The sequence below is a fragment of the Cynocephalus volans genome, chromosome 2 (assembly GCF_027409185.1).
Source record: "Cynocephalus volans isolate mCynVol1 chromosome 2, mCynVol1.pri, whole genome shotgun sequence".
Taxonomy (NCBI): domain Eukaryota; kingdom Metazoa; phylum Chordata; class Mammalia; order Dermoptera; family Cynocephalidae; genus Cynocephalus; species Cynocephalus volans.
This window is the reverse complement of record NC_084461.1, coordinates 32,402,623-32,414,633: the sequence shown is the minus strand read 5'-3', so window position 1 is coordinate 32,414,633 and position 12,011 is coordinate 32,402,623. Positions and strand designations below refer to the sequence as shown.

The following is a 12,011-nucleotide window of genomic DNA, read 5'->3' as shown; positions in this document are numbered from 1 at the left end:
CTGATTGCCAGAGATACAATAGTAAAAGAAAACAGAAAAACTGATGGTCTTTTGAAGCTTACATTCTAGTGGTAGGAGAAAAACCATAAACATGATGAATATGCTAATTTATACAAAAGGATGGACAGTGGTAAGTGCTATAGAGAAAAAATAGAACAAGAGTCAGGGGGATCAAGAGTGCTAGAGGGCAGCTTTTTAAGTTTTAGATAGACTGCTAAGCTGGGTAGGCCCACTGATAAAGTGACATTTGAGCAAAAACAAAAAGAAAGTCAGGGAGTTAGCTCTGCGGATATCTGAAGGAAGAGTGCTCCAGGCTCTCTTGTTGGCCCGAATGCCTTGAGGAATGGAGCATGGCTGGTTTGTGTCTTTCTAGGCTCCTATCATTGCTATAGTGCTTTGCCTTTCATGACTCAGTTTTACTCTTCCTGGCACAGCCCCCCTGACTGCCCAGACTTTCCAGTCTCCACGCTGCAAATGCCCCCAACATTACTGACCGTACCACGGGGCAATGAATACTTGCATTGTTGTGTGATTATTTCTTTTTATGTACGTTTCCTTGGCCCTTAGAATATTCTTTTTAATTCAGCAAGCAAGGAGGCTTCATTCTATTAGATGTTCTTACAAAGTGAAAATTAGGGTGGTTTTCTGATTAAAAAGTAATACATAATCACTGCTTAAAAAAATTCAAGAATTTAGACAAGAAAGTAGAAAAGGGAATTGTCTGTGAAGTCTCTTTGCCCTTCTTCCTCTACCATCAAGTATTGTATATACTTCCAGACTCTGTTCTGTACATCTGTGTTTAATAAAAGCACATACTTAATCAGGGTGCTGAATACACAGTACTGAGCCAGGTAAATGTGTATTGTTTTAATGATAAAATATTGGTTAAAGTAATTAACTGATTGGAACGTAAATCTAATATAAGTGGCAGTTGATTTATTAATGTAGTCAGTGATTAGAATGTAAAACCTTTAGGAAAGGTTGAAGTTGAATCTGGTAGCTGGCAAAAACAAACTGATTCTAATCTGTAGCTTCAAACCTTTACAGGTTAGAATTACTTTCGTTTTGCCTTCCAACCAAGACTTTGTAAGACTGCTGTGAAGGTATCCCTCTTCCTCTCAGCCTAGTTTCTGACTGTCAAATGACATGTTAAGCCTCTTAAAATACATTGATTGGTTTATGTTCTGTCTGCAAGGCTCACATTGGCGTGATTTGGAGTAAACTTTTCAAATGTAGTAGCTTGTCTTACCAAGTGTTAGGTCCAGTTCTCATGGTGATTGTGATATATACCTACAGTCTATTTTGGTGTCAGCCAACTGATACATTATGGTAGTTACTGATGGGAGAGAGCACGCTACCAAGTCCATTTTAGAATCCTTCTGATACTAACTTTGGCCATTCTTTATTATGTCAAGTAATTGCAACTGTCCATATAATTAGGGGTGATTGATAAACAAAAAGGAAAGATTTCATTCTGAAATCATTTCTCGAAGATAAAATCTCAATGGAAGTCTGGCATTGGACTGAGCTTAAAGATTACTTTTAATAATAAGTTCCAAGAATACAATGAAAAGTTAATGGGCGATTATTATTGGTTGAATTAAGGAGAAAAGAGGTCAGAACAGTTTAATGTGGGTGATACATACTCCAGAAGCAGACTAGTAAGTAAGTAATTAACAATCAATAAATTTATATCAAAATAGGTAGATTTGGGTAAATAAATTGCCTGGTGGTTCCATCCTAAAAGGAGAATTCAATCCCTGTATCCTTCTAATGCTGAATTTAACAAAATGAAATCTTTACTCTTCTCCATAACATCCTTAATTTTTTACTTGAAAATACTTAATTGAAAAAAAAATTGTATATGTTAAGAGTATACAATGTGACTGACATCCTTAATTTTAACTCTGCTATTCTTGCTGCTTTTTTTTTACATGAAAACAATGCTTTCAACAAGGTGATCTCTTTTGATTAAATTAAATTAAGAGTAAGAAAGAAGATATCTTTTATTCAAAAACATATGCATATGCAGCAGAAAGCTAAATAAGAGGCAGAACACACTTGTAAATGGTAGAAATGGTTTTCAAAAAGTTAATACAAAGTTTCATATTACCTTTTAATTCCATTTTCAACGAACTTTTTGAAAAACTCTTGTATAATTCAAAACAAGACAGAACTTTGCCATTTGCAGTCACACTCTCATTTCCTCCTGAATTCATTAAAACCGCATACTTTAGTTACATAGGCTCAAATTTATAAATAAATGTAATTACCTTTACTCTTTTTTTTAACTATTTCAGTTGCCAAAATTTCTTTTACTTTCTGCCACAAAGACTGTTCATTTATTTCAGCATTGATTTTTATCAAAATATTTTCTGGCTCTGAAAACCATTGCTCCAATGAAGGCCAATTGTCCAAGAAGCCTATAATTCTGCAAAATCAATATATTATATGAATATCACATATTGATTAAAATATTTGAATGACATTAAGCATGATTCACCTGACACGAATAATGAAAAAAATAGGCTGCCAATATAGTTGAATCTGAAAAAGGAACTTGAAAAAAAATCTAAAGACAATGGAATGTTGGTTGCTTTATTTTTTTCTGTTTTTCTTATTGAAACGTGACTGATTGTACATATCTGTAGGGTTCAGCATTGAGTATCAATACCTGTGTGCAATATGTGATACTCAAATCAGGTATATTACTATATTTATCATTACACAGTGTATTCATTTTTTGTGGCCCTTTACCAATTTCTCACAAACCTCCTCTCCTCCTTCCCCCTTTCCCTCCTCTGGTGGTGTCAGTTCCACACTTTGAAAGTTCAATGAATTATTATGATTGTTGTATCTTTCCTTCTTTCTTTTTTTATGTATTTGTTTATTCTTTTAGCTCCCACTTATGAGTGAGGATATGCAGTATTTCTCTTTCTGTACCTGGCTTATTTCACTGAACATAATTTTCTCTAAGTTCATCTATGTTGCTGTGAATAGCAGAATTTCATTCTTTTTATAGCAGAGTAATGCTCCATCGTGTATATATACTACATTTTCCTGATCCAGTCATCTGCCGATGGACATTTAGGTTGTATCCAACTCTTAGGTATTATAAATAGAACTGATAAACGCGGGAGTGCAGGTATCCCTCCAACATGATGATGTCCATTGCTTAGGGTATACATCCAGCAGTGGGACTGTTGGATTGTATGGCAGTTCTACCTATAGTTGTTTAAGGAATCTCCATACTGTTTTCCATAATGGCTGCACTAATTTACAGTCCCACCAACAGGGTAGGAGGGGTCCCCTTTCTCTGCACCTTCCCCAGCATTTGTCAATCTCTGTCTCTTTTATATTGTCCAGTCTTACCGTGGGTGATGATATCTCAATGTGGTTTTGATTTGCATTTCCCTGATGCTTAGTTATTGACCATTTTCTCAAGTCTGTTGGCCACTGTTTATTTTCCTTTGAGTAATGCCTCTTTAGCTCCTTTTCCCATTTTTAATCAGGTCACTTGTTTTTTTTTTTAACTGTTGTTTGAGTTTCTTATATATTCTGAATATTAATCCCTTGTGGGATGCATCATTTGCAAATATTTTCTCACATTCTGTAGGTTGTCTTTTTACTCTGTTGTCTCTTTTGCTGTGAAGAAGCTTTTTAGTTTGATATAATCCCATTTATTTATTTTTTAATTTTGTTGCCTGTGCTTGTGGGGCCTTATTCATAGAATCTTTGCCCAGTTCTAATTCCTGAAGTGTTTCCCCCATGTTTTCTTTTACGAGTTTTATAGCTTTAGGTCTTATATTTAACTCTTTAATCTATTTTAATTTGATTTTGGTATATAGCAGGAGGTACAGGTCTAGTTTCATTCTTCCACATACAGATGTCCAGTTTTCCCAGGACCACTTATTGAACAGGCAGTCTTTTCCCCAATGTTCTTGTTGCTTTTGTCAAAGATCAGTTGGTTTTAAGTATGTGGGTTGATTTTTGGGTTCTCTATTCTGTTCCATTTGTCCAAGTATTCTGTTTTTATGCTAGTACCATGCTGTTTTGGTTACTATTGCTTTGTAGTATAATTTGAAGTCAGGTAGTGTTATGCCTCCAGCTTTATTTTTCTGCTCAGGAAGGCTTTGGATATTCAGGGTCTTTTTTCCTCCATATAAATATTAGGATTGATTTTTCTATTTCTGTGAAAAATGTCATTGGTATTTGGATGGGCATTAGTATCTGGATGGGGATTGCATTGACTGATAAATCACTTTAGGTAGTATAGATATTTTCACAATGTTGATTCTTCCAAATCAAGAGTATGAAATGTCTTCCCATCTTTTTGTGTCCTCTTAAATTTCTTTCAGTAGAGGGAAATTCCAGTCAAGATGGTGGAATAAATGGTTCCCAGTGTCACTCTCTCCCACAAATCAACCAATTTATGACTATAAAAATTTAACATCAGCCAAGCTGGGGCTGCTGGGCTCAGGGGAAGAAGAGGAGAGACCTACGGAGTTCATGAAGGTGGGAGAAACTACGATGAGAGAAAGAAAAAACTGCTTTGAGTGTTTTGAGCCATGGCTGCTTTAAGGCTCGAGCTGATGAGCACATGGAACAGGAGCTGGCAGAAGTCACAGCTGTGCCCTTCAGATGGAGTTGCTTGGAGGCGGAAGGGGAGAAGAGGGCCTTGGTGGCCCCCAGGACAACAGGACCACTAATAAGGTTCCCATGGACCCACGCAGGAGTGAGGAGCTAGAAAAACCAGAAAAAAGGAGCCACTCAGAAGCTGGTGAGTTATTGGAAGGTACAGCACTGAGTCAGCCCCATGGGAAGTGTTTGGAGCATGGGCAGTGGGCGAGATGGGAACACCAGGAGAACATTGGGACACAGCAAGGACAGACAACATGTCCCCCAATCAGTGCAGGACCACTCAGAGGAGACTGGTCAGGAATGCAGAATTTCATGGGGTGCAGTTTGATGAAAAGACTCAGGCCCAGATCAGAGATTCTACAGAACACAGATCCACTGGGTCTCTAGAGAGCCAGAAGTATCTATAAGGTCAACCATTAAACCGTGAGCTGCACAAAAAGCCTTCCTTAGGGAAACAGCAGCAAAGCAGCAATTTAAACAACCACACAGCTCAAGTACAGGTTCCCACAGGAAGTTCCCCGTGTTAGAAGCAACAGACAAAAAATTAGTTCTGGCCCAGGCACACCACCAGAACCTTGGGGCCTGCCTGGGACCGGGAGGCTTAGATCTGGGGACTGGACCCCACTCCCACTTCCCGGGAAACTGTGTCAGCATGGGGACCTGAGGCAAGGAGAAGGGGGACTGGATCTCTCTTCCACATCCAGGCACACCATGCCCAGACCTTGAGGCCTGCCCAAGGACCCAAGGCACGGAGAAGGGGACCAAACCTCTCTCCCACAACCAGGTACACCCTGCCAGCACCTCGGAGCCCTCCTAGGGACCCGAGGTATGGAGAAGGGTACTAGACCTCTCTCCCCACAACCAGGCACACCATGCCAGCACCTCGGGGCCTTCCCAGGGACCCAGGGCATGGAGAAGGGGACTGAACCTCTCTCCCACACCAGGCACACCAAGCCAATGTCTTGAGGCCTGCCCAGGGACCTGGGGCATGGAGAAGAGGACCGGACCACCATCCTACAACCAGGCACACCATGCCAGCATCTTGGAGCCCACCCAGGGACCCAGGGAATGGAGAAGGGGACTGGACCTCTCTCTTACAACCAGGCACATTGTGCAGTGCCTCGGGGCCCGCCTGGTGTCCTGAAGCATGGAGAAGGGGACTGGACACACCTCCCACAACCTGGCACATGCCATCAGTGACTTGGAGCCTGCCCAGGGACCAGAGACATGGAGAAGGGGACCAGACACACCCCACAACCAGGCATACCACCAGTGCCAAGGAGCATACCAGAAACAACACCCCCATGTAGGTGGCCCACTGCAGCCTCTGTAATAACCATGGCTGCCGCGAAAGCGACTAGACACCACAAGCACCACGCAAATGGTCTACCAACCGCTATGGTGCATTCACACAAGGAGAGTCGCCATCAGAGTCAAAGAAAAGAAGAGGATGTCTCTTTCCACCAAGCCCATTTCAGAGTGACAGAAGCAGCATCTGCTCTATGACAATATTGGGGGGACCTGATCACATCTCAGCATTGGACAGATCATCTAGGCAACAAATTAACAGAGTAACCATGATTCTTTCAGAAGGAGAGAAGAAATCTAGGGTAATTAGAGGGGGGGAGGGGGAGGGAATAGGGGAAGGGGAGAGATTGGACAAGGGGCATAAAGAATAATTATGATTTGTAACAATACATATTCTAGTAATATTGATTTGATCAACATATCTCAATTTTCAACCCCCAAAATATGTATCATCAATTTTGATTCAATGAATAAAATAATATTAAAAAAATAATAAAAAAAATAAGTTTCTTTCAGTAGTGATTTGTACTACTTATTGTAGAAATCTTTCACCTTCTTGGTTAAATTGATTCCTAAGTATTTTATTTTCTTGGTGGCTATTGTAAATGGGCTTGCTTTCTTGATTTCTTTTTCTGTTAATTTGTTACTGGAGTGTACAAATGTTACTGATTTTTGTGTGTTGATATTGTATTCTGCAACTTTAATGAAATTGTTTATTACCTCTAAGAGTTTTTTGGTAGTCTTTAGGTTTTTGTATGTATAGGACAATGTCATCTGCAAACAGGGATAATTTGACTTCATCTTTTACCAATCTGGATGCACTTTATTTCTTTCTCTTGCTTGATTGCTCTGGCTAGTACCTCCAATACTATGTTAAATAGTAGCAGTGAGAGTGGGCTTCATTTTTTTTCTGTTCTTAGTAGAAAAGCTGAAAGCTTCTCCCCATTCAGGATGATATTGGTAGTGGGTTTGTCATATATGGCTTTTATCGTTTTGAGATACTTTCCTTCTATATCTAATTTGCTGAGAGTATTTATCATGAAAAATGTTGAATTTTGTAAAATGCTTTTTCTGCATCTATTGAGATAATCATATGGTGTTTGTCCTTTATTTGTTGATGTGATGTATCACATTTATTGACTTGTGTATGTTGAACCGTTCTTGCATCCCTGTGATGAATCCCACTTGATGGTGTTATATAATTTTTTGGTGTGTTGCTTATTCTGATAGCTAATATTTTGTTGAGTATTGTTGTATCTATGTTCATCAAAGCATTGGCCTGTAGTGTTTTGTTTGTTTGTTTGGGTTTTTTTGGTGGTTTTTGTCTGGTTTTGGCATCAGGGTGATGCTGGCCTCAAAGAATGAGTTTGGGAGAATGACCTCTGTTTCAATTTTTTTGGAATAGTTTGAAGAGAATTGATATTAATTCTTTTTTAAAGGTTTGGTGGAATTCAGCAATAAAACCATCCAATCCTGGACTTTTCTTTGTTGGGAAACTGCTGATTACTGCTTTAATCTCATTGCTTATTTGTCTGTTCAGTTTTTCTACGTCTTCTTGGTTCAGTCTTGGTAGTTTGTATGTGCCCAGAAATTTATCCATTTCCTATAGATTTTCAAATTTGTTGGTCTATAGTTGTTTATAATAGTCTCTAATTTTTTTTGTATTCCTGCATAATCAGTTGTAATATTTCCTTTTTCATTTCTGATTTTTGTTACTTGGGTCTTCTCTCTTCTCTCTCTCTCTCTCTCCTTCTCTCTTTCTCTCTCTCCCCCCCTTCTTTCTTGTTAATTCAGGTAATGGTTTGTCTATTTTGTTTATCTTCTCAAAAAACCAACTTTCTGTTTCATTAATCTTCTGTATTGTTTTTCTGGTATCTATATCATTTAATTGTGCTCCAATCTTAATTATTTCTTTCTGTCTAATTATTTTGGGATTGGATTGTTCTTGTTCTCCTAGTTCTTTGAGGTGTAATGTTGGGTTGTTTATTTGAAGTGTTTCTGTTCATTACATGTAAGCATTTATTGCAATAAACTTCTCTCTTAGTACAGCTTTTGCAGTATCCCACAGGATTTGGTATGATTTGTCTTTTCATTAGTGTCAAGAAAATTTTGATTTCTTGTTTAATTTCTTCTTGGACATGTAGGTTATTCAGGATCATGTTATTTAATTTCCATATATTTGTATAGTTTCCAGAGTTGCACTTTTTATTGATTTCTAGTTTTAACCTGTCATAGTCTGTAAAGGTACTTAAAATGATTTAAATTTTTAAAAGTTTGTTTAGACTGATTTGTAATCTAAAATATGGTCTCTTCTGGACAATGTTCCATGTGGTGAAGAGACAAATGTATATTCTGTATTTGTTGGATGAAATGTTCTCTAGATATCTACCAGGTATATTTAGTCTAAGGCATAGTTGAAATCCTGCATTTCTTTGTTGATTTGTTGCCTAGAAGACCTGTCCAATGCTGAGAGAGGCATGTTCAGGTCCTCTACTGTTATCTCATTTGGGTCTATCTCTTTCTTTAGGTCTAATAGAATTTGCTTTATATACCTGGGTGTTCTGGTGTTGGGTGAATATATATTAATGATTGTTATGTCTTCTTGCTGGGTAGATCTCTTTATCATTATGCAGTGGCCTTGTTTCTTTTAATGATTTTTGGTTTACATTCTATTTTATCTGATATAAGAATGGCTACTCCTGCTCACTTTTGGTTTCCATTTGCATAGTATATCTTTTTCCATCCCTTCACTTTTAGTCTGTGTATCTTTACAGTTGAGGTGTTTCTTCTGAAGACAGCATAGAGTTGGATCTAGTTTCTTAATCCCTTCAGTCAGTTTGTTTCTTTTGAGTGGTGAGTTTAATCCATTTATATTTAGGGTTGTTATTGAAAAGTTTAGTCTGACTTCTGGCATTTTAATGATTTTCATTTGGATGTTTCAAACATCTTGTATTTCTTTCTTCCCCTTTTATTGTTTGTCTTCAATGTTTGTTGGTTTTTTGAGGTGGTAAGATTTAGTTTCCTTCTCTTTCCCTTTTGCATTTTTGTTCTACCAGTGGGTTTTGCTCTTTCTCGTGTTTTGGTGGTAATGATAATCAGATTTCAGATTCCAGACACAGGACTCCTTTGAGGATTTCCTGCAAGGTGAATGGGCTGGTGGTGAACTCCCACAGTTTTTGTTTATCTGGGAAACACTATTTCTCCCTCATTTCTAAAGGATAGCCGTGCTGGGTATAGTATTCTTGGCTGGCAGTTTTTTTCTTTTTGTATTTTGAATATATCATCCCATTTTCTTTTGGCCTGTAGTTTCTGTTGAGCAGTCTGCTATTACTCTTATACAAGCTCCCTTATAGGTGACTTGATGCTTTTCTCTTGCTGCTTTTAGGATTCTCTCTGCCTCTGAGCTTTTCCAGTTTGACTATAATGTGTCTTGGGAAAGATCTTTTTGGATTGAATTTGTTTGGGGATCTTTGAGCCTCCTGCATCTGAAGGTCCATGTCTCTCACTATACCTGGGAAGTTTTTCATTATTATCTTATTATAAGTTTTCAATGACTTTTCCTTTCTCCTCCCCTTCTGGAACACCCATGATTTGGATGTTTGTATATTTAAGGTTGTCTGCTAGCTCCCTTAGATTTTCTTTATTTTTTAAAATTATTTGTTCCTTTTTTTTGTACACCTGCGTTATTTCAAAAAGACTATCTTCAAGATCAGAAATTCTTTCTTCTGCTTGCTCTAGCCTGCTGCTTAAGCTCTCAGTTGCATTTTGCACTTTGTTGAATGACTCCTTCAGTTCCAGGAGTTCTGTTATATATTTTTTAAGGTATTAATCTCTTTGTAAATTTCCTCCTTCATATCCTGGATATTTTTTCTTGTTTCTTTGTGTTGTGTAACTGAATAATCTGTATCTCATTGAGTTTCCTTAAGATTGTTGTTTGGAATTCCTTTTCAGTCATTTCAAGGGTTTCTTTTCTATGGGGTCTGGTACTTGAGAATTACTATATTCCTTTGGCTGTGTCATATTTTCTTGTTTGTTTGTATTTCTGTTTTCTCTACATTGATGTCTGGTCATCTGGTAGAGCAGTTACTTCTATTTCTCTAGAGTGGGCTTTGAGGAGATAGACTTCCTCCTCTTTTTCTAGGCTCTGCTGGTGACTATCCTTGTGTAAGTGTAGTCAAATGGGAGGCAGATCACCTGCATGGTGGCCATGTCTGCCACTGTGGTGGTGAGCCACCCTTGTGGTGGTAGTGGCTATAGCAGTGATGGTAGTGGACCACCTGCACAGACACAGTGTTTGCAGTGTTCTCTGCTTTCTTTCATGCAGGGTGGCTTCTAACAGCTCCTGTGTGGGTCCCCGGGCATGCTCTTCCCTTCTGTGGGGTGAGCCAGGGTGCCTGCATCTCCTCTATTTTCTTCAAATTAAAGGAGAAATTATTCATTACTATCAAGACATATATTTTTTGAGATGTATGAAAGAGTAAAAGATTTGAAAATACTACCAATTCAGGGAACCTTTAGTGTAAGTTCAGACTCTCAGTGAAAATCTAAAGAAACATCATCTGCACTCATAGTAGGAACACTCTGGAGTGCTCTTCTTTTTTTTTTTTTTTTTTTTTTTAAAGATGACCGGTAAGGGGATCCTAACCCTTGACTTGGTGGTGTCAGCACCACGCTCAGCCAGTGAGTGAACCAGCCATCCATATATGGGATCCGAACCCGGGGTCTTGGTGTCATCAGCACCGCACTCTTGGTGTCATCAGCACCGCACTCTCCCGCGTGAGCCACGGGCCGGCCCTGGAGCACTCTTCTGATGGTGCTATAGCCTAATCCAACTAGGTTATCTACTTTTTTCTTAGAGATAGAAATTGAAAATATCTTTGAGTAAGTACAGATGGTTCAGCCTTACTGGCTTTGATCAAAAGTGTTCTTGGAATAATTCTTGAAACATTTTATTTTCTTCCTGGAGAGCAGACAGTTTTAATGTGGCTGAAATTACTCTTCCCTGGCTTACTTCATATTTTTTGACTCCTCAGGGTTTCTAAATATTCTTTTGTAATGATAAATTGCACACAGCCAAAAGAATGCCACATAATTTTAGCAGAAGTAGTCATAGAACTACACTCTGTAGTCTTGTGCCTACCTCTTTAAAGCTCCACAATCTTCACTGGCAGTTTACTGGCATTTCCTTAATGAGGGCTGCACTAGGATTCCACAAAATTAACTTATGAGTTCCTGTAACCATAAAGGGAAGTGTGCCTGATTTAATTCTTCTGTTCCCAGACTATAATGACTTGTGCTGTGAATATGAAAGCTACCACATTAATACTTCACTCGACATTGGAACTACTTAGTTCTGTTTTACCTGTAGAAGACTGAATGCTAGTAAATATATCTTTCTTCTAGATCTGATGATTTCAAAGTAGCCAATTGTCAATCTGTTTAAAGGTCAAGAAACAAGAAGCAGGACATTTACTTTAAAACTAACCTATGTTGTATCTGGTCTCTTAAATTCTGGTCCCCATCTTTATCTCGATTTTCAGCAGCTACACGTTGACTGATACCTTCATGAGCCATTTCATGTGAAAATTCTTCAGCTACGGTATGAAAATTACTTAATTAGATAATTTTCTAAACCAGTCAAAGTTGCTACTTTCCGCTAGAAAATACTGATACAAGATGCCAAATAGATATAGTCCTATCTTTTGTTCAATATTGCTTAAAAATGTTCAATAAGATGTTGAAAGTGTACAGTTTTGGGATGAGAATTCAAATTTTTATTGGAAATTTGGGAAAACATTGTAAAACACAACATTAAAGAGTACTTGTAGTTTCAGTGTAGAGAATCTCATGATTGACTTTGAACAGATGAGAACGAAAAATGATGGGTCACCATGGATATTGAACTTGGAAAGAATTAGAAAAATCAACACTGTGATGTAAAAATTAAAACTGAAGAACAAGGTGGCCATACAGTCAAACAAACATAAAAATTACTTGTTGATATCAGATTATAATACACCAAAATAATGTAAGCTTCTTTCTAGGCTTAATGACCTCCCTAT

General features: G+C 38.1%; 1 protein-coding gene across 1 annotated transcript in view; it reads right to left on the bottom strand.

Annotated features, from left to right (window-relative positions):
- The window catches only part of SPEF2 (sperm flagellar 2), a 191,094-nt gene that overhangs the window by 98,544 nt on the left and 80,539 nt on the right, over nucleotides 1–12,011 (bottom strand). Inside the window, exons 17-18 of the mRNA XM_063087801.1 lie at nucleotides 11,435–11,543; nucleotides 2,274–2,431 (exon numbers count right to left, since the gene is read on the bottom strand). Coding sequence (XP_062943871.1) covers nucleotides 2,274–2,431; nucleotides 11,435–11,543 — 267 coding nt within the window. The remainder of the gene's footprint in view (nucleotides 1–2,273; nucleotides 2,432–11,434; nucleotides 11,544–12,011) is intronic.